The sequence below is a fragment of the Sparus aurata genome, chromosome 20 (genome assembly GCF_900880675.1).
Source record: "Sparus aurata chromosome 20, fSpaAur1.1, whole genome shotgun sequence".
In the NCBI taxonomy this organism is placed as follows: Eukaryota; Metazoa; Chordata; class Actinopteri; order Spariformes; family Sparidae; genus Sparus; species Sparus aurata.
The window spans coordinates 28,311,085-28,333,930 of record NC_044206.1 but is presented as its reverse complement, the minus strand read 5'-3'; the positions used below and the strand labels follow the sequence as shown (position 1 = coordinate 28,333,930).

At 43.5% G+C, this 22,846-nt stretch overlaps 1 protein-coding gene across 1 annotated transcript in view; it reads left to right on the top strand.

Annotated features, from left to right (window-relative positions):
- tcerg1l (transcription elongation regulator 1 like) overlaps window positions 1-22,846 on the top strand; it is a 57,891-nt gene that overhangs the window by 15,223 nt on the left and 19,822 nt on the right. The window contains exons 6-8 of the mRNA XM_030400757.1: window positions 14,109-14,254; window positions 14,352-14,420; window positions 14,525-14,564. Of these exons, the coding sequence (XP_030256617.1) occupies window positions 14,219-14,254; window positions 14,352-14,420; window positions 14,525-14,564 (145 nt within the window). The 5' untranslated portion in view covers window positions 14,109-14,218. The remainder of the gene's footprint in view (window positions 1-14,108; window positions 14,255-14,351; window positions 14,421-14,524; window positions 14,565-22,846) is intronic.

The window sequence follows — 22,846 nt, the reverse complement described above, 5'->3', positions numbered from 1 at the left end:
CCAGGCGTTTATTTGGGACAGGCGTTTAATTCCCTCCTCACAAAAATCCGGGATGAAAATGTCACAAACTTCTCCAGCTTCTCTGTGAATTCTCTGGAAACAGAGAACAACCAAAAACAATGTCTGTAACGTTCTCTGATGATTATAAACGTTGATTACTCCTGATACGTTCAGTATACAGGTCGACACCAAACCACATGATGTGTTTTATAATGTGTTTATGGGTTTACAGCTGCTAATGTATGTAACGCTGTTACTGTGATGATACATGACAGTTAAATATGTATCTGTCTATAATAACCACATCCTGACATGTAACTGTGATTTTTGATAATCGAAGTACTAATAATAACAATCATGACAAAAAATTTACAGACTGCAGATCAAGATAAGAAGCTGCAACTGGCAGTGAGCTGCTCTCTTCTCTTTTAGCAGTGAAGTGACATAGTCCATGACAGAACATTATAAAATATGATAATGTTTAAAAAAAACATTTAATGGTAAACAAAAAGTACAGTTGCAGTAGGCTTCTATTAGAAATATTATATTATAATTAAACGAATCAAGACAGACGTCACATTTACATGTCAGGGTGTGGTTACTATAGACACAGATTTAATATTCAATGTTTAAGTGTCATTTATCATTGAACTAACCTGTGGTGTAGTTAAAAGGCCAGTGCTGGAGGACCTCAGGGTTTGCGGGGGCTAAAAGCAGGTAAGATAAGTAAGAAGGCCCCAGACCGTCAAGATACTTAAAAACTAGTAAAAGAACCTTAAAATCAATCCTGAAACGCACGGGAGCCAATGCAGCGACTTTAAAACTGGTGTAATGTGCTCCCGCCCTCTGGTCCTTGTCAGCACTCATGCGGCTGAGTTTTGTAGTAATTGTAGATTCAAAATGCTCTTTTTTGGGAAGGCCAGAGTGCAGGGCATTACAGTAGTCTAAACGACAGGAGATAAAAGCATGCATCAGCACCTCCGTGCTGGCCTGAGAGAGAAATGGGCGCACTCTGGCTATGTTCTTAAGATGGTAAAAACCTTTGTTATATTTTTGACGTGTGGAATAAAACTGAACTTAGAGTCAAAAATCACACCCAGATTTTTTACAGATTGTTATGGTTTTAAATCCTTTAACTTTGGTAAACGTTTCTCTTTCTGGCCTTCAGGACCAATGACTAAAACCTCTATTTGGCCCCCAATGAGCTGTAGGACATTTGCTGCCATCCATGTATTGATGTCTAAAATGCAGTTAAAAAGGACATCAATAGGCCCTGTGTCATCAGGAGACACAGCGATGTACAGCTGCGTATCGTCAGCATAACTATGAAAGCTGATGTTGTGCCTCCTGATGACGTCCCCAAGTGGAAGCATGTAAAGATTAAAAAGAGCTGAACCTAAAATTGACCATTGGGGAACCCCACACTTTATTTTGTGGGTTTCTGAGGAACATCCATACTTACAAAGAAGTGTCGATCTGTGAGGTAAGAGACAAACCAGTTAAGAACAGTACCAGAGAGACCGACCAGGTTCTTCAGTCTATCTAATAAAATGTGATGGTCCACTGTATTGAAGCCGGCGGTTAGATCCAGCAGTACCAAGACTGTGAGTTTATGGTTATCTAAGTTGCACCTGATGTCGTTTAAAATCTTTAAAAGGTCTGTCTCTGTACTGTGGTTCATCCTAAAACCAGACTGATACTTCTCTAAATGTTGTTTGTGATTAAAATGTAATTTACTTGATTAAAATCAAGGGGAAGACACCCATTTGAATTCACCATGTATAACAGCTGATCCTCAAAGTATCCACAAGGTGTTTTAAAACAGGGTGTGGGGGGCGCCGTTTAGCTCAGTTGGTAGAGCAGGCACCCCATGTGCTGAGGCTCTGCAGCGGACCCGGGTTCGACTGCCGGCCTGGGTCTCTTTGCTGTGTGTCCCTCCCCCTCTCTCTCTCCCTGTTTCCTGTCACCCTCTTCAGCTGTACTGTCAATTAAGTCATAAACGGTCAAACAGTGTGGGAATTGGGCAGGTTTTGGGCTTTACTTGGGAGAAGACTCGACCAAGTGTCCTTGCATCAGTCAGGGCAAAACTCTCCAGTGTTTCCTTGGGTAAAATCAATAATCCAGGTGTGTCAACATTTAAAATCTGTTGAGGTAAAAGACTCGATCTGATGTCATTGATTTGACTTCTGAAGTGGTCTGCAAAGTCCTCGCAAAGGGTGTCAGTTGGTGTTTTGGAGGATCTATTAAAATTTGTGTTTGTCGAAAGGTCAGTTGTGGAGAAGAGGAATTTTTGGTTGTTTTTATGTTCGTTGAGAAGTTTTTGGAAGTGGGAGATTCTTGCCTGTTTGACTGCGTTATTCAAGGTCTTGAGGTGTCCACGTAAAATTTCATATTGAACTGTTAACTTAGTTTTTCTCCATCTCCTCTCAGCACTCCTGCAGTTTCTCTTCAGTTTTTTAATTTCCGCATTTCTCCACGTGGGTGTAGGTCTTGTATTAATTGTTTTAGTGGAGCCACCAAGTCCAGCGTTGACTTTATTTTATGGTTAAAACTGTCAACAATAAAATCACATGGTGCTGGTAAAATTTCTGCAGGAGTGCTCTGTAAAATCTGGATAAAATTTGCAGCCACTTCAGAAGTTAGGTAGTGTTTCCTCACTGTTCTCACTGGGGCCTCCCGCTGGTTAAAACTGGTGATTGTAAAAAACACACAAAAGTGGTCAGACACAGCAAGGTCCACAACAGAGGGCACACCAATTGACAGGCCATAGGTTATGACCAGGTCCAAGGTGCGCCCCCTGCTGTGGGTTGGCTGCGTGACATGTTGTTTAAGATCTAGACAATGTAGAAGGTTTAAAAATTCTCTGGACATAGGATCTGAGGAATTATCCATGTGTAAACTAAAATCACTGGTTAATAAGGCTCTGTTAGAATTGCTATGGGTAATTGATAGTACCTCTGAGAATTCACTGTTAAAAGAGGTGGAATACTGGGGTGGTCTGTAGACTGTCATACAGAGGATGGGGGGGGCTGCTAAAAACAAAGGCATGTTACTCAAATGACACATAGCTGTTAAAAAAGACTTCATTTGATAACGTGGTGTCTTCAGTGATTGAAGCAGTTCCACCTCCTTTTTGTCCCCCTCTAGTAGAAAATAAAAAGTTAAAATTTGGTGGGGAAGCAACAGGTGCATCAGTGCTGAGCCATGTCTCTGTAAGGAGAATGCTGTCTAAATTGTTATCTAAAATTACATCATTTATGATAAAGGATTTGTCATAAACACAGTTTGATCTAAAAACAGTCCTGGGTTTAATTTGTCTGTTTGAAATTCTGGTTTCGGTTGTGTGGATGTTGTTCTGTGCCACAGGGGCGACTGAACGGGGGGGCGTGTATAGTGTAGCAGTGGGAGGGTGAAGGTGAGTGAGGGGCAGAGGGTCCGTGTGCACGTGTATCTACAGTGACTCAGGAGGTGGGTGTGTTCAGACTGTCTGACAAAGTGTCTCTATAAACTGAGACCAAAGCTTTATTGTACCCACACACACACACAACTATATAACACACAAACACACACACACACACACATACAGTTCTCCAGGGTATAATTGGGTGTTTTCAGGAGGACAGCCGTTCATCTTTACAGGTTTGTGTGCTCTCTCTCTCTCTCTGTCTCTCTCTCTCTCTCTGTCTCTCTCTCTGTCTGTCTCTCTCTCTCTCTCTGTCTCTCTCTCTGTCTCTGTCTCTCTCTCTCTGTCTGTCTCTCTCTCACTCTGTCTCTCTCTCTCTCTCTCTCTGTCTCTCCTCTCTCTCTGTCTCTCTCTCTCTCTCTGTCTCTCTCTCTCTCAATTTTTTCAATTTTTCAATTCAATTCAAGAGCTTTATTGGCATGAGGTAACACCGTACATATTGCCAAAGCAAGCATTTAGAATTCAAAATAATAATAACAATAAAGGAGAACAATATTTACAATAAATGAGTTATACTGTATGTATAATATGTATAACTTCTGATTTGACTCAGTCATAGTCACATCAGGACTGTAATAACAAAAATAAGAAAACAACAAACAAACAAACAAATAAACAAAAAAAAACAAAAAAAAAACAAAAAAAAAAATGATTGTCACTTCCTGTCTCTCAGTCTATGGCAGGCACAAAGACTGTGGAAGTCTGTGTGTGCGTGTGTGTGTGTGTGTGTGTGTGTGCGTGTGCGTGTGTGGTGGTGTTCGTGTGTGTGTGTGTGTGTGTGCGTGTGCGTGTGTGGTGGTGTTCGTGTGTGTGTGTGTGTGTGTGTGTTGGTGAGTGTAAGTGTGTGTGTGTGTGTGTGTGTGCGTGTGTGTGCATTTATGTTGATACGAAAAAAAAAGGGGATAAATAAATGAATAAGTAAGAGTGAAACAATTAAAAACAAATACAAAGAAGTAAATTCTGAGTAGTTTCTCAGGTTCCACTGGCTGTCCTCAGGTCGTGACATGAGATGATGAATTTGGCTGCAATGTTCTCACATTTGGGTATTTCCCCAAGTAAATATGGGAGTTTCTCCATGTTTGTTGTGTGTTCAAATTCAGGGTGTATTTGTATTATTTTGGGAAAGTGTTGATTTCTCAGAGCCTGGTATTTGGGGCACGAGGTGAGGAAGTGCAGTTCTGACTCGACCTCTTGTCGGTCACAGTGGGAGCAGAGTCTCTCCTCCTCTGGCAGCAGCTCTGTCTGTGCCGACCCTTCTCTACAGCCAGGCTGTGTTCACTGAGTCTGTACATAGTCAAGGCTTTTCTTAATTTAGGATCTGTTACTGTGCTCAGATCATTTGCTAACGCAAAGTTTCTTTTTAGGGTCAGATAACATTTTAATTTACTCTGTCTTTTAGTTGTTTCCTTCCAGTATGCGATGTAGATTTCTTTTTGTTGGTTGATAATTTGGTTTGGTCTGATTGGCTTGGTGTTGAGGTCCCGAGGCTGTCCGGGCCGTGTTGGGTTGTCTGGACAGAACCTCAGGACCAGCTGGCTGAGGGGACTCTTCTCTGGCTTCAGCTCTTGGCAGGTTAAGGCTTTGTGGTGGTATGTGTGGGGGTCACTAGATTTTAGGTGATTGTAAAATTGAATTGCTCTTTTTTGTATTTTCAATATGAGGGGGAATTGGCCGAGTTCTGCTCTACATGCGTTGTTTGGTGTTTTTCTCTGGACGTGCATGATGTTCTTACAGAACTCTGTGTGGAAAGATTCTATTATTGTTTTGTCCCATTTGTCAAATTCATGGTTTAGTTTTTGTCCCCAAATTTCACTGCCATAGAGAATTATTGGTTCTAATACAAATTGGAAAATTTTAAGCCAGATTTTAATTGGAATGTCCAGTTTGATATTTCTTCTAATTGCATAGAAAGCCCTCCTTGCTTTGTCTCTCAGATCTTTCACAGCCAAGTTGAAGCTTCCTGTGGAGCTTATGTTGAGGCCAAGGTATGTGTAGTTTTTTGTATGCTGTAATTTAGTGGTGTCCAAATAGAAATTGTGTGTGTTGTCCTGACTTCTGGACTGCTTCTGGAAGATCATAATTTTGGTTTTCTTTGGGTTGACTGTCAGGGCCCAGGACTGACAGAATGTATGCAGGAGGTTGAGGTGCTGCTGTAGACCTTCTTTGGTTGGTGACAGCAACACCAGGTCATCTGCATACAGGAGACCCTTAACTTCTGTACCATTCAGATTGAGACCAGGTGACGTGGATTGATCTAATTGACATGCAAATTCATTGATGTATAAATTGAACAGGATTGGACTGAGGTTGCATCCCTGCCTCACCCCACGACCTTGGGGAAAGAAGGCTGTTTGTTTGTCTCCTATTTTAACTGCACATTTACTGTTTGTGTACATAGATTTGATTACATCATATGTTTTTCCTCCAATGCCACTGTTGAGCAGTCTGTAGAAAAGACCCTCATGCCAGATGGAATCAAAGGCCTTTGTGAAGTCAACAAAACATGCGTAGGCCTTTCCTTTCTTCTTGTCTAATTCTTGCTCAATCAGGGTGTGGAGGGTATAGATGTGGTCTGTTGTCCGAAAATTTGGTAAGAATCCAATTTGGCATTAATTAAAAACATTTTGGTCATTGATAAAACTGATAAGTCTTTTATTAATAATGTTGCAAAAGGTTTTTCCCAGGTTACTATTTACACAGATTCCACGGTAATTATTAGGGTCATATTTATCTCCATTTTTATAAAGTGGTGTTATTAAACCTTTATTCCATATGTCAGGAAAAGTGCAAACTGCTAGAATTATATTAAAAAGTTTGAGTATAGCCAATTTTAATTTATGATCAGAATATTTGATCATTTCGTTTAGGATGCTGTCGACTCCACAGGCCGTTTTAGCTTTCAGGGATTGGATGCTTTCCGTCAGTTCCTGCTCTGTTATTGAAGCATCTAGAGGGTTCTGGTTGTCTTTAATTGCTAATTCTAAAGTTCTCCACTTGGCGTGTGTTTTGTTTTGGTCACTGTTCTTTGCAAAATTGCTGTATAATTCAGTAAAATAATTCATCCAAATGCTGCCATTTTGTATTGCCAATTGATCTTGTTGTGTTTTGTTTAGAGTGTTCCACTTCTGCCAGAACTGGTTTGACTCTAAAGATTCTTCTATTTCAGAGAGCTGGGTTCTGGTGTGTTGGTCTTTCTTAGCTCTCAGTGTGTGTTTGTATTGTTTTAAGGTGTCGTGGTAACGAAGTCGTATATTTTGGTTATTTGGGTCTCTATGTTTTTCGTTTGATAACTTTCTTAAAGTTTTCCTTATATTTTTGCAGTCGTTGTCAAACCATTTGTTATTGTGTGTCTGTTTTGGTTTATGATTAGATGTTTTCAAGTTTGATAACTTTGCCAATTTATGAAAAATTGCGTTAATTTTGCCCACAGCAGTGTTTACACCATCATTATTATGGGGAAATATTTCAGAAAGAAATAAATCGATTGAATATTGGATTTTGGAATTTTCAAAGCCTTTTGGTAGCTCTCCATGCTGTCTGATTTCCATCTGTATGAATGTGTGGTGTTGTACAGTTCACTGGGTTTAGAGGCCTCATAGTTACTGTGTTCCCTCTTCAGGTAGACTGTGATCTTGCTGTGGTCCGAGAGGGGTGTGAGTGGGTTGACTGTGAAAGCTCTGAGAGACATTATAGATACCAAATTACACCTGAGAGCTGTCCCACTTAAATTTGCGCTAATTCTTCACATCTAAGCTGGTCATTCCACTTGGTAGCTTACGCTAGACACAGCCTTTCGAAGCCGAACTCAACAGACAGACTGTCTCTGTCTCTCTCTCTCTGTCTGTCTCTCTGTCTCTCTCTCTGCCTGTCTCTCTGTCTGTCTCTCTCTCACTCTCTCTCACACACACACAGCTCACAAACACAATGTCGCTTTTAAATTTTGTTGTTCATCTGGAGCTTTTTCCTGTTGATTGATAAATAAAGAAAAACATGATTAAAATATGAGGGAAGAGGTAAAACTGCTGTAGGTTTAAATGTTTTAATCATGTTCAGTTCTGAACGAGAGTCAAATAAACATTCAAATACTACAAAACTCAACATGTAGACAGCTCGTTTCCAGCTCTTATATCATTTAATGATAATAATCATGATTATTGATTTAGTAAAGTGACTCATCAAACATTTTATTGTAACCTCAGCACAGTTTTGTTGACGGCACCTCGCCCTGGATTGTACTTTGTTTGGATTTTTGCTGTGCGTTGCTTTTTGTTCACTGGATTTCAGCCTCATGTGAATAGATTTGTTTCACAGCCTGCTGTCCGGTGTCCTGACAGACGGGTTTCACAAACTGAGTGATAGACTGAAACACTTCAGCAGCAGGTCAGTGAGAGTGGAAGCAGAGAGTGTAACTGGACGACACATCTTCTGGTTGACAGAGAGTCTCGTCCACCATCAGCATCTATTCTGTCTCGTGTGGTTGCAGAACATGAGCTCACAGACGTTCGGAGGAAACAGTCAGACGTCTGACATCTAACCCCCTTACAGGACACAGGCTCACGGTCACTGCAGGGCAGCCGGATCAGATCAAACCTACAACAACTGGTTAACTAAAACAAAGATCTCAGCTGGTGGTTTCTCAGATCACCATTACCTTGACCGGCACACTTTCAGCTGTGTCCCACAGACATTTTAATGTGCGGCTAAATGATGATGAGGCCTTCTGTCTCTTTTTCTCTGGTATCTGGAGTATAAAGACAATGGTGGGAAGCTGGAAAACACAAATCAGAGTTTTTTGTCAACAGTACTCACATAATGACTGCAATAAGAAACATCTTTGAAAAGCTGGAGATGGAGATTAGGACACTAGAAGCATTTTCAAATGCTACAACTCCTTTTATTCAAGTCAGAGAGCACAACCAGCTGAAGCATCACCAGCTCCCTGCTGGGTGTGATGGCTCCGAGATGAAGAGGAGAGCTTTGTACTTTTGGGTTAGGGTTCGGGTTAGGACAGCCCAGTCCAACATGTCCTCTGATGAGACTTCGGTCTTCTGGTTGGTCTTCCATCCAAGTTCTATAAAAGATTCAGGACCCGACAGGAATGGTAGATGTTTGAAGTATTCAGATATTGTTCGGATTCTGGGACTTTATCACTGAGCTGTGAGATGAACATCCGGAAAGAGACAAGATCGACTGACAAGACCGGTTTCACTGCTCGGTATAGATCATGAAATAATCCTCCTCGTCTCTCCTCTCGTCCTTCTCATCTCTCCTCTCTCCTTTCCTCCTCCTCCTCGTCTCTCCTCTGTCTTCTTTCCTCCTCCTCTCTGTACGACTTTCTGTTTCAGAGTACATTTAGCAATCAACATTAATGCACACACACACACACACACACACAAACACAGATACTCACACACACACACACACACACACACAGATACTCTCACACACACACACACACAGACACATACACAGACACGGATACTCTCACACACACACACACACACACACACACACACACACAGACACATACACAGACACACACACACAAACAGTTAATTTTGTGAATAATTTCACAGCAGGTTTTCTCATTATAACAAGACGAGACTGGATATCACTGATTAGACTCACACACATTCTCACACACACAAATACGCAAACACACATACGCAGTATTTTGGCCTATTAATAATTAAGGAGCTGAAGTTTTAGGGAAAAAGACTGATTAATGACAAACTTCACCTCCCTTCCTCCTCACCCTTCACACTAACACTCCTCTTCCTCACCTACCCTCCTCTTCTCCTCTCATTCCTTCATCAGCTGTTTCCTCTTGGGTGTCCAGGGCAGAGTGTGTGTGTGTGTGTGTGTGTGTGTGTGTGTGTGTGTGTGTGTGTGTGTGTGTGTGTTAGATCCTGAGTTGAAACGTGTCCAGGATGTCCTGGACCAGCTCTCTCTTATAAAGGGTTCGGTCCCTTAACCCACAAGGTGTTACTTTAAAATGGGATTAAATAGGAACTGCTTCAGCTGGTAGCAGGGAGACTCGCCTAGCTTCTCACTGCCTACGTCTGAATGTCGACCTGCTTGGCACCTGACATGAACAGCCACCAGCCACGCCCGTTGATGGTGGCTCTGTGCACTTGATCTGGTGTTATGATGAATTTTAGGGGCTTTTGGTAAACCCTAAGGGACTGTTTCAATTTGGTAGGCTAGAGTCATTTTTAACAACCTTCAAGATATTTCCACACTTACCATCATTATCAAGAATACCTATTGACAAAAATCACAATTCAGTAAATAAAAGATTAATCTTAAAGAGCTGAGGCTAGTCAACATACTTAGATGTAGTCGAGATTGAGAGGGTCTGGCTATGGATCCAGTCTTTCTTTTCCTGCTGAAAATTTCCTGAAAGTCCAAGATTGATGCCAGCAGAGTGAACAAAAGAATGGCAAATTGTCATCCACAGTCGGTTGGTGAAAACGGTTCCTCCTTCTTGTGCTCTGTTCTCCTTGGATCCAACTGTGAATCTCTTGAAGTCCATTCTGCTGCATTTTTTTACTCTCTCAGCTTTTCGGCCATCTATTGCTTACAAAGGTGATTTTGCTTACTTCCTTATAACGCCATGCAGCCGCTTCCAGTATCACGACGACGTACTGTCAACTGTTGTTCCTCTTTTTCTTCGTTGTGAAATCTCGACCTTTACTGCACTACAGCTTGTAAATTACTTTTGTCTGATTAATCCTTTCATTTGATTCTGTAACTGTTTCTCATTTTTTGACTTCACTTTATTGTAACTTCATTGTAATCATGGCAACAAACATTACACATTTGATTATTAGTACAATACACTAATAGCAGAGCTCTTAGTACTCCTTAATCACTTGTGAAAACTAGGTATATTGTCCTTTTACTTGCCAATGGCATCAGGCCATTGCGTAGACACCCCAACTCTTTTGACAGTGTGTATGTGTCTGTGATGTCATGATGTCTTGATGATGTCATGATGATAAACTTTTAATGAACATGTGTTTTAGCTTTAAATTTTTTTTTCCCTCTGCTAGCCAAACTGTGCTAACACTTTCAAGCTGCTCTTAGTCATTGTGCTAAACTAGGCGAACACTTTTAACCTGCTCCCAGTTGTGCAAAGATACGCTAACACTTTCAACCTGATTCCAGTCACTGTGCAAAGCTAGGCTAACAGTTCTGTTTAGTCTTTGGAGTTTTGCATCCTAAACATTAAATCATTTCAACAATTCACAACAGTTCATTGTGTCCATGGTAACAAAGAGACAGCTGACATCTTAAACAGAATGTTTTTATTTTTACATTGTGTTTGTTCCTTTTGATCCAAGTCCTGCCGTGAGGACCACCAGGGGGCGTTGTCACGGCTTTCAGCTGACCAAATATTTACTGATTTCTGATTGGCCGACAGTCATGTGATCAAATTGATGCCAAACAACAGGTTATTGAAGTGTCTCATTACCATGGTGACTAGTTGGTTCTGATGGTGACAGCTGTGTTTCCGTGGCAACCCTGGACCTGCTTTTCTACCCTGTGATTGGTCGGTCTAATGTAAACCAGGAGGCGGGGGCTTGGGTTGGCGGGGTGAGGATGGAGTCTGGGGATAATAAAGGAAATGTAGAGAAATAAATAAATAAACGGATTAGAGGAGGGGGGATGAAAAGAGGAAGTCAGAAAATTAGATCGAGACACTTCAAACGAAACTGAGCTACCTACTGCTGTGTGTGTGTGTGTGTGTGTGTGTGTGTGTGCGCATGAAGCAGCTTTGTCTAAAATCACATTCATGTTCACACACACACACACACGCATTCAGATGCAGATGAATTGTCCTTTTATACCCCGACTGAAGAAGAGACTTTAACTCACCAGGAGAAAAAGAGAGCGATAGAGGATGAAAAGAGTTTTCTTCTTCTCCCATGATGCCGTTTAGTCGACTTGTTCAACTCTCACTGGTTGTCACAGTAACAATGTTCCTGTCAATCATCTGCTGTCAGGTGCTGTGTGTGTGTGTGTGTGCATTTTTTGTTATATTGTTGAAAGTCACTTCACATCTCAACAGCAAACAATAAATCAAATTATCTGACAAATCAAAGAAAACATTCCAGTAATGTTTCAGCCGCAGATCATCCAGTCTTATTAAATATGAAAGGTTGGACAGGCCACCTGTGTACCCTATATTGCTAAAGCTGTTATAGAAGCTAGATACATTTTCAATGCTAACATGCTAGCTTGATAGCTCCATCAATAATCAATACTCAAGTTTCTTCTTCTATTGGTTCTTGTAGTGATGGACAGTGACAAACTGCTGTTGTTAGCATGCTAACCATACCATCTCGTATTGTGTGAGAATAATCAACCAGAAAGGCTTTTATTTTGTTGGAGAGGAGGAAAGTGAAGGGTTAAATTGTTTCAGTCATAACTGCAGATGCTGCAGAAACACACACACACACACACACAAACACACACACACACACAAACACACTGCCTGTGGTGTGTGTTGCATTTTAATGTGACACTGATTAAATGTGTCAGGGGAGAAAAGGAATAGCAGCTGAGAGAAGACAAAAAAGGAGGGAAAGAAGAAGAAAAGGAACAAGAAAAAAGAGAGAAGGAGCAGAAGACAGAGAAGAAGAAGGAGAAGAAAGGGACGGAGAAGGAGAAGAAAAGGAAGGAGAAAGACAAGGAGAAGAAGAAAGCAAAGGAGAAGACGGAGAAGGAGATGTAACAAACACTGTGGCTGTGCCCGAAATCCCTCACTACTCCCCACAAAGTGACTTTGCCATTTTGTAGTGCTTTCCGAATGTTGAGTCGGAATCATTATACCCTATATCATAACCCAAAGTATCCCACAATGCATCGCGAAAAGTAGTTTGCAACCGATGGTCACTAACCAAGCAATATTTACCATCATGCGTTGTGTTGCGGACGAATACATGGATGTCGCGGAGACGGAGCTGATCTCTGCAATTTCACGTTTCTACTGTGCAACAGCAGTGACGTCATTAACGGTGGCTGAGCTCCTTGTACAGTCCTCCATGTTGGACTGCCACTGTTGTCTTAACTTTCCTCCTCTCTTCTTCTGTGAATCAAGAAGTCCTCTGGTGGTTAAAGTCAGTAACAACAGCAACATTACTGCAGGATTATTTCATGTACAATCAAAGCAACGTTTTTGTTTAACTTATATTTGTTGGGCCTTGCATTACACGAGGCACAATTAAGTCGTCTTTATGAAACAATGAAAGGGAGATTTAGGTTAAATTTGGCTATCAATAATAATTAATGATTATATGGGATAAGTATCAATAATATGATCCAATTTACATTAGATCACCTCAGGGCACCACCTTTGAAGAAGGGAAAAGATAGCAATTTTACTAAATCGGTCTCATAAAAAGGTACTAAACTGTTTATAACTGACTAATAATTAACTTAATAATTACAACCAAATTTACCATAACAGCTGTAATGGTTGAAGGATTTTGGAGTTCTTGACAGTGTCGAGGTTAGCAACATTCACTTTTGTACAATACTGAATAGACAGCAAGAAAGTCTTTTATTCTACACAAAGATGAAAACACACAATCTAACTAACATGCATTATATACAGGTGTGTGTGTGTGTGTGTGTGTGTGTGTGTGTGTGTGTGTGTGTGTGTGTGATGCCAGTTCAGAGAGGATGGTTAGTTGTATGCAGAGACTGTATGAAGCAGCGTTCGACTGACGTTGAATTAGCCGTCTAGGAAAGCAAACTACCAATAACCTGACCGGATATCACAATAACTCCAACAGTGAACAAACACATTAATTGAACACATGTGCATGACATCAACCACAGTTTAAAGTCCTGTGCTTAGCCGGGCTATACTATGCTATCTAAGCCCAGTTCAACATTACCAGTCTTTGACAAAAAGGTGCTGGTAGTTGAAGAACAAGGTTGGGATTCCAATATTGAATGGTGTTCTTGCTGTGAAGGTCTGGTGAAAGTCGGCAGAGGAGGAAACAGGTCGCTCCTTTCCTTTGCAGGATAGCAGCTCAGTGCTAAGTTGCTTGCTGTTCCTCAGATTGTGAAGTTAGCTGGTAAGCTTTGCATCGCGGCTGCTGGTGCTAACTGATCTGGAATACTGGCAGGACCTTGTGTCACTGTAGTGAGGAGAAGTTCTTTGGGCCTCCTGCAAATGCAGCTTGCAGCTCTCCACAGCTTGTTGTGCACAGAAAAAGAGATCTTGTGGGCAGACAGCCCCGTGGGGGGAGGTGGAGAGGAGAGACAAAGAACAAGAAGGTGCTGGAGTTTTGACTGTCTGATCAGCAGGGGGTCTGTCACCCTGACCCTAACCCTTTTGCACCTAGGTGTGAGGAATGAGGAATTCTGGGACACTGAGTTCAATTCAGAGGCCATTTTGAAATCCACAATGAATGACTTCATCTGTGGGTCCCAACATATTTAAACAGAATACCTTCAGCTTGATTAACAGTTTACTAATAAATGTTTCCTGTTTGGCTGATGCTGTCAGCTGTTCCAGTGTTCAAACATGAAGCTTTTTGAAATCCGAGTGAAAAGAGAATTAAATGTAACCTGTGAGATGAAACACAAACAGAAACAATCAAATGACTAAAGTAATGATGTCATCCAGTAGGTGGGGCTTACTTGGAGTGGGCGGGACTTCAAATACAGAGAGGAAAGGAGGTGTGGCCTCTTCTTTTGACCAAACAGCAACGCAGAGGAGCTTGGTTACAACCAATCATGAGGCTGAATAGAACACTGTCTGCACCCAAACAGGTACATAACACATTACAGTGTGTGTGTGTGTGTGTGTGTGTGTGTGTGTGTGTGTAAAAGTGAGATTAATAAAGTACTTGTTGTCACTCTGTTACAGCAGTGTGTATTTGGACCCGTCTCTGCCACTCAGCTCTGCATTGACAGGTGGCCTGTCTTACCTGTCCAGGTGAGTCTGTCAGTTAGTCTGATCGTCTCTTTGTCAATTTAACTCACTTTAAAAACTTTTGTCAGGTGATGAAGGAAGCTCCTCCTGTGTTCTTCTCCTCACAGTTAACTTCCAGATTCACTCTGCTAACTGACTACAGACACAGTAAGAACTGCCTGTCTGTCTGTCTGTCTGTCTGCCTGCCTGCCTGTCTGCCTGCCTGTCTGTCTGCCTGCCTGCCTGTCTGTCTGTCTGTCTGTCTGCCTGCCTGCCTGCCTGCCTGCCTGTCTGCCTGCCTGCCTGCCTGTCTGCCTGCCTGCCTGCCTGCCTGTCTGTCTGCCTGCCTGTCTGTCTGCCTGCCTGCCTGTCTGCCTGCCTGCCTTACTGTGCAACATTGTTCCCAATAAAACTGTGAAGTTGTAAAACTTTCAGTGAATACAACAGAAACAATAATTTGGAAGATGGCTGAGTGAACCGATGAACTAGTTACAGTTTACTGATGACCCACAGTTGTCCCAGCCTTTCACTGCTGTCATATTTCAAGTAACACTAAATGCAACCAGGAGAAATAAGCATAAATATCAGATTGCCACCTGGCCGCTGTGCATCATCTTGTGGTGTTAAAGATATTTAAAATAATGACCAAAAGAACAGGACACATGCAGCTAGCTAACTTTGCTACAGCTGCAAGTATGAGGAATATCATATGCCAAGTTTATTTCCTGTGGTCTGTTTGCTGAGAAGAAGAGCCTCATGGAAATTACATTTTCAAAAGTCTTTATTGTATAAACAAACTCATTTTGTGGCTGTTCACACAGAGCCAAGCAGATCAGGCATAAAGATTTACATTTACATTTAGGGCATTTAGCAGACGCTTTTTTCAAAAGCGACTTACAATAAGTACATTTGTCACAAGAGAGAAACCACAACATCACTGTCGATGGAGTAAAACGAAGTATAGAAACTAAAATAGGTTGGGAGTCATGCTATGTGGGGTCGAGGTGAAGTGTGAACAGATGAGTTTTTTCTGGAAGATGGATAGTGATTGCACCTCAGTGGTGGAGTTCGTTCCACCACTGAGGTTCCAAAGATGAACTAGGGTGTGATTCACACAAAGAGCCGGCGCGGCAGCTCCTAAAGATGTGTGGCTGTCCACATCATGATGATGACATCTGTGTGTTTTCAAGGTGTTTCCCAGGTGTCCTCCTGTCAATCTAAACCGGCTGATGGTTTATAATCATATGGATGCTGTTATAATGTGTTGTGATTGAGATCCTGACCCACTAAATATCCTGGAAAGTGACAAAGTTACGTTTTTCACTCTAAATTACAACATTACATCATCGCATCAGTAAACAGGAAGCTGTCGGACTCTGTTACTGCAGGGACGGAGGGCCAACCGTCACTGTGACAACAGTAACTACAACAACACAAACACTTTTTAAGTTTAAGAATGCGTCCGAAATTCCATACTAACATGCTAGTGAGTATGTGAGATTTTTAAGTATGTCCAAAACCTCAGAATCAGAATCAGAAATCCTTTAATGTCCCGCAGACGGGGGAATTTGTTTGTAGCAGCAGCAGAATATTACAAGAACAAGAGCAATAGCAAAATAGACAATATATAATAGACAATATAATTAAAAAGGAAAGGAAATAGAATCGAATCGACGTATATACATATTTACATGATATAGGGCAAGAATGGACAGTAATTTTTACATACAGATTTTAAATATGTATGATAAATATGGGTGATGAAATGAGTTTGTACAGAGTTATTGCACAGTGCAGAGTGCAGGGTGAGGTCTACATGGAGCAGTGCTGGTTGTACAGTCTGACAGCAGCAGGAAGGACCTGTGATACCTCCTTCACACACTGAGGGTGTATCAGTCTGTTGCTGAAGGAGCTGCCCAGTGCTGTGAGAGTGACCTGCAGGTTGGACTCCTGCAGCAGCAGCGATGACAGCTTGTTCATCATCCTGCTCTCTCCCACCACCTGCACTGGGTCCAGAGGATCCCAGGGTGGAGCTGGCCTTCTTGATAAGTTTATCAAGTCTCCTCCTGTCTGCTGCTGAGATGCTGCTGCTCCAGCAGACTACTCCATAGAAAATGGCTGATGCCACCACAGAGTCATAGAAAGAAGTCAGGAGGTCCCCTGCACTCCAAAGGACCTGAGCTTCCTCAGCAGATACAGTCTGCTCTGACCTTTCTTATATGTAGCTGCTGTGTGATCAGTCCAGTCCAGTTTATTGTTCAGGTGAACTACCTGCTCTTTGGTCTTTCCGTCGTTGAGCTGGAGGTGATTCCGATGGCACCAGTCCACAAAGTCCTTAATAAGTAGCTGTAGGCTCTGTAGTCCCCGTCCCTGATGAGGCCGATGATAGCAGAGGCGTCAGAGAACTTCTGTAGATGGCAGTGAGGTGATTGGTGATAGAAGTCTGCGGTGTACAGGGTGAACAGGAAAGGGGCCAGGACCGTTCCCCGTACTGCAGATTATTGTGTCCATTGTGTCCATGTGTCCAACCTTAGTAGGAACCCAATAGTACGTGAGGGGCATACTATTTCCGGTTAATATTACAGTATGCAAGCACTGGACACTCCACCAGCATAAATATCCCACAATGCAATGCAGCGGTGATGACAACAACAACACAACAGACAACGGCGGACAGCGACCAATGCAGCTCTGGTGTAACGTCTAACGTTATAACGCTTCAATTTAAGTTTCTAACGGTAGCCGTTTAATTAACGTTAGCTCCTTAGTTAACTCAGTTAACATTACAACCACAACAGTGTGTCATCATAAGTGAAACCTTGTACTTAATTAAAAGCCAAATAAAACATTTTTTACAAAAGTACCATCCGGCGCCTCAGGAGGGGGAAGCAGTCCTCCACCAACACTGTTTACAGTGGAGGTGGGGAGCTGTTGACCTCGACTGGGGATATCGTCGGGCGGTGGAAGGAATACTTCGAGGATCTCCTCAATCCCGCTGACACGCCTTCCATAGAGGAAGCAGAGGCTGGGGACTCAGAGGTTGACCCATCCATCACCCAAGCCGAAGTCACTGAGGTAGTCCGTAAGCTCCTCAGTGGCAAAGCACCGGGGGTGGATGAGATCCGCCCTGAGTACCTCAAGTCTCTGGATGTTGTGGGGCTGTCTTGGCTGACACGTCTCTGCAGCATCGCGTGGCAGTCGGGGACAGTGCCTCTGGACTGGCAGACCGGGGTGGTGGTCCCCCTATTTAAAAAGGGGGACCAGAGGGTGTGTTCCAACTATCGGGGGATCACACTCCTCAGCCTCCCCGGGAAAGTCTATTCCAGGGTACTGGAGAGGAGAATTCGGCCGATAGTCGAACCTCGGATCCAGGAGGAACAATGCGGTTTTCCTCTCCTCCCACCTGCTCCCTCCAGGTGGGAGGAGAGTTCCTGCCTCAAGTGGAGGAGTTTAAGTATCTTGGGGTCTTGTTCACGAGTGAGGGAAGGATGGAGCGTGAGATTGACAGACGGATCGGTGCAGCGGCCGCAGTAATGCGGTCTTTGTATCGGTCCGTCGTGGTGAAGAGAGAGCTGAGCCGAAAGGCGAAGCTCTCGATTTACCAGTCAATCTACGTTCCGACCCTCACCTATGGCCATGAACTTTGGGTCATGACCGAAAGAATAAGATCCCGGATACAAGCGGCCGAAATGAGTTTCCTCCGCAGGGTGGCAGGGCGCTCCCTTAGAGATAGGGTGAAGAGCTCTGTCACCCGGGAGGAGCTCAGAGTAGAGCCGCTGCTCCTCCACATCGAGAGGAGCCAGCTGAGGTGGCTCGGGCATCTGTTTCGGATGCCCCCGGGACGCCTCCCTCGGGAGGTGTTCCTGGCATGTCCCTCCGGGAGGAGGCCCCGAGGAAGACCCAGGACACGCTGGTGTGACTATGTCGCCCAGCTGGCCTGGGAACGCCTTGGGGTCCTCCCGGAAGAGCTGGAGGCAGTATCCGGGGAGAGGGAAGTCTGGGTGTCCCTGCTCAGGCAGCTGCCCCCGCGACCCGGCCCCGGATAAGCGGATGAAAATGGATGGATGGATGGATGGAAAAGTACTATTGCAGATTGTCGGTAGAGGTGAGGTTGACACGGGTTACCACAGTTACGCATCTCCAATCCAAGCGACAAGAGGCTCTCAGGAAGTGTGTCACTTCCGCGCTAAGCAGTGCATCTGAAAAGATGCATACCACTGTTATTCAGAGTATGTAGTGTATAGTATGGAATTTCGGACGCAACCAAAGTCTTTCTGCTGGTGACAAACGCTGTTTTTCAGGCAGAAATGTGATGAAGAGTCGGTAGGACAGACAGGAGGACAGACAGGAGGACAGACACTTCTCCATGTATAACTGCTGTATTTTTTTCCTCATAAGTTGCTAGTCACAAGTCACTACCAGTTACCACGTTAATGCTGTTTGGTCCTGTAACGTTGCTTTGTGGGACATTTCTCTGTATCTAGTTGAGTGAAGGACCTCTGCAGTTATCAGACTGTCAGACCAACATGCCCTCGATAAGCGCAGCCGGCTTATCTGTTCATACTGGTTTGGTTTCGCCAACACTCCGCCTCTGATACTACCTCCAGAGGCGGATCAGTGCCGGAGCGAAATTTCACCCCTCGCCGCATCTGAGACTTTCACAGGCGGCAGAGAATTGGCGCAGGATCCCCACACTCAAAGGGCCATGAGGATGGGGATACTGACAACTAAGGAACAGATGTTCAATGAGTCCTTTCAGGGTACTTTCAATTAAGTGACTTTGTTTTCAAAGACTCAATAATTACAGGCTGGCTGCTCTTAGCCATAAACACAGAGTTTACATCTGTTAGCATTCACTCCTTGTGTTCCTCCAGGACTTCTGAGACAGTCAATCTCTCTACTGCACTGTAATGTAATTTACTTATTGGGTGTAGGTGTGTGGTTCTGAAAGATAAAGCAATACAAGGTAGCTACTAATGTAACTCACTTATAAAATAATTTCCCACTGGGCTCAATACAGTATTCTGATTAATAATAAATGCCATGGCATTTAATAGCCAAAATGTCTACCTGTCTACAGCTTAGCCAACAAAAAACTGCCAGCGCCAAAATTCAATGTGGTTTCTGTTGATATCGGAGGGCAGTTTGAGCAAATGGTAATTAAGGGTAATCGCTGTCAACCAGGTCCTCTAAGGCTCACTCAGATACAGCTCAGCCTCTCTGCACTGGATTTCTTCAGCTGTTTACTCTTGACTCGAATAAGTAGAAGTACTGTACAACTGAAGAGTTCAGAGTCAGCCAACATAGCATTAAAAGTCGTCCCCTCTGTGAACACATGGCTAAATGGCATATAAGTGAGACATGAAGGACATTTTGCTTGTGAGTGCCAGCTGACACGCCCCCCATCCATCCATCCATTTTCATCCACTTATCCGGGGCCGGGTCGCGGGGGCAGCTGCCTGAGCAGGGACACCCAGACTTCCCTCTCCCCGGATACTGCCTCCAGCTCTTCCGGGAGGACCCCAAGGCGTTCCCAGGCCAGCTGGGCGACATAGTCACACCAGCGTGTCCTGGGTCTTCCTCGGGGTCTCCTCCAGGAGGGACATGCCAGGAACACCTCCCGAGGGAGGCGTCCCGGGGGCATCCGAAACAGATGCCCGAGCCACCTCAGCTGGCTCCTCTCGATGTGGAGGAGCAGCGGCTCTACTCCGAGCTCCTCCCGGGTGACAGAGCTCCTCACCCTATCTCTAAGGGAGCGCCCCGCCACCCTGCGGAGGAAACTCATTTCAGCCGCTTGTATCCGGGATCTTATTCTTTCGGTCATGACCCAAAGTTCATGACCATACACGCCCCCCATGAAGGTATTAGTTCAACCTATTATGCTCGCTGGATTACCAGAGCTGGAGACCAGAAATCCAATCAAAATGGCCTGTAGTATTTCCGCGTACTCGGAAGTAACCCAGATTTTATGGCACAGAGATCAAGGTTGAAAATTGTCAAAGTTACCCTTTAAACTCATCAGGACATTCACAACAGACATCTCAAATCTTGAGTTGTCAGTTTGTTCAGGTTATTTCATGTCAGTCTGCAGAGTCTTATCTGACCTCAGGATTCAGGTTCTGATGGTTTCTGACATCACAGTCACATGACCGTGTGTCTGCTGTCACAACGTCTCATCTTTTTACAGAGGATCAGAGTTAGCCAGAGGAACTCTGTTCAACTGTCACATGTGTTCACTTTATTCCCCTCAGCTGAAGATTTTTGGATTAACATGAAACAACGTTGCTGAAATGAAGTCAAAGTGTATTGGAGGTCTAACTGATTCTGGTCTGCAGTCCAGTTTAGGTCCAGCTCAGGTCCAGTTAAATCTGATTTAAGCCCCATTACATGCAACAGGAAGCATCACAAATAGGTTTCTGACCATCATTCATTCAGTGCGTGACGATAGTCAGAAATTCCTTTATTAGTCCCGCAAATGGAAATTTGTGCGTCACAGCAGCCAAAGAACATTTCAATATAACAATGGACGATAATAACAGTAAATTGCAAGCAGCGATGAACAAGCCTTCGCAGTCCACGCGTGTCGGGGCACGCTGCTGTCAGGGCGTGACGCGTACCCAGCCCCATTGCCTGATTATTTTGTACGCATCTCTTAACTGTACGTGTTTCGCACAGTGCAGGAAGGGGTTAAATAAATGTAATTTCCTGTGTCCAACATGTGGTACTATGACTCTATATTGGCCTATGTTCAGGGCTGGACTCTTATCAAACATGTGAAGTTTGGTCCAGATAGGAATGAGGAAGTTGTTCCTTTATGATTTGGTGGCCTGCTGCTGCTAGTATTAAATAGTGTACTATTTACACTGAAGTCAGAAGGGCTCTCTGCAATCTACATAAAAACTAAATGGACTTGTGAAAGGGCGACCGGTGAGCGGCTGGATGATGCCGAAGAAAAGTCGAGGAGATGGTCAGGTTTTCCAATTTTACATTTTCTTTATTCACTTCACTCAGACACCAGGCAACAGACGAAAGTATGGTGAGCGTCATAGGTTTAACCAGCAACACAGACAGATGGTAAAATGGCGCCTTATATACTGTGCTACCAATTAACCATGACTGGACTCTTCCACTACTGAGGTAAATTTACCTCTGACCAAATGGCTATTCAACCAAGTGACACTTTCCCCTTTTACCTTTAGCACAAACGCTTCACCCCTCTTCTGTTCCTGATGTGCCCCTGCCAATAAATCTATAAAATACATTTACAATAAATAACAGAACCACCAAACATTTGAAATCCCGCCCCCCCCCCCCTTCCTATCCGGCCGCTTGGTCTCTCCCGGAACGTTTATCACTGTGGCCGTGCCCCCGGGGGAATCTTTTGGCCGCGCACCCTGGAGCAGACACAGGACCGGACAGGTAAGTGTTAACACAAACAACTTCGTACTCGTACAGCATTCACACTTATACCACCCGCTATTGCACCACACATATTTACCAATAAACTCTGCACATGCTTCACACTGTTATCCTCTCAATTACACAGTCTTTCCGTCGGAGCTCAACTTCGCTCTACTCTCTTGCAGGCGGAGCCGATTCCGAGTGCCGCACCTGCCCGAAGACATGCAATCACCTGCGGTCACAAGGTCTAATAAATAACTCAACTATTCAATAAAAGAGTACTGTAAATATCTGTATGAACTGTGCAAATACGCAATGTGCAAAATGTACTGTGCAAACTTTGGCAAATAAAGTGCTATTGTGACTAAAGTGCAAAGTGCCGTCATTACTGTACCTTCCGAGTTATTGTGCAAAAGAACATAATTACCCACATGTGCAAAATGTACAAGTAACGAAATGCACTTCGTTACAGGACTACAGGGGAAAAATCCTTCAAACGAATTTGTGGTCAGTTGTGTATTGATTATTGATTGGCGGTGACACTGTCGGAGGGTGCGCTCACCTTTTAGTTGTATGTCATCTTGTGGTGTATGATATGGAGGAAAAAACCTATAAATGTCATGTAAATAGGATGTTTGTCAGAATTCCTGTGTCCAGTAGGTGGCGCTGTGGATATGACACAGTATTGATGCATGGAGGTATTCAGGGCGACATCGTACACATGTGTGATGAATTTGGTGTACATGGGAATGCTGCTGCTTTATGGCGAAGCATGAAAATGGGCCCACTATGACACCCACCATGTTTGATGCAGGCGAAAGCTTTGATAACTTTTGATGTTCAAGGTCTGAGGATGATACTGAGTAAATGTGAAGTCTGCGGTGTTCAATCTGTAGGAGGAGTTTGTTAAAGTGTGAAGCATGGAAATGGATCAAAATAAGGGTGAAATGGGAACTTTGAATCAAAATGGCCGACTTCCTGTTGGAGTGACATATTGGTACCTCCGATATTTTTTGTGCGTCTGGTCATTATACATATGCATACCAAAT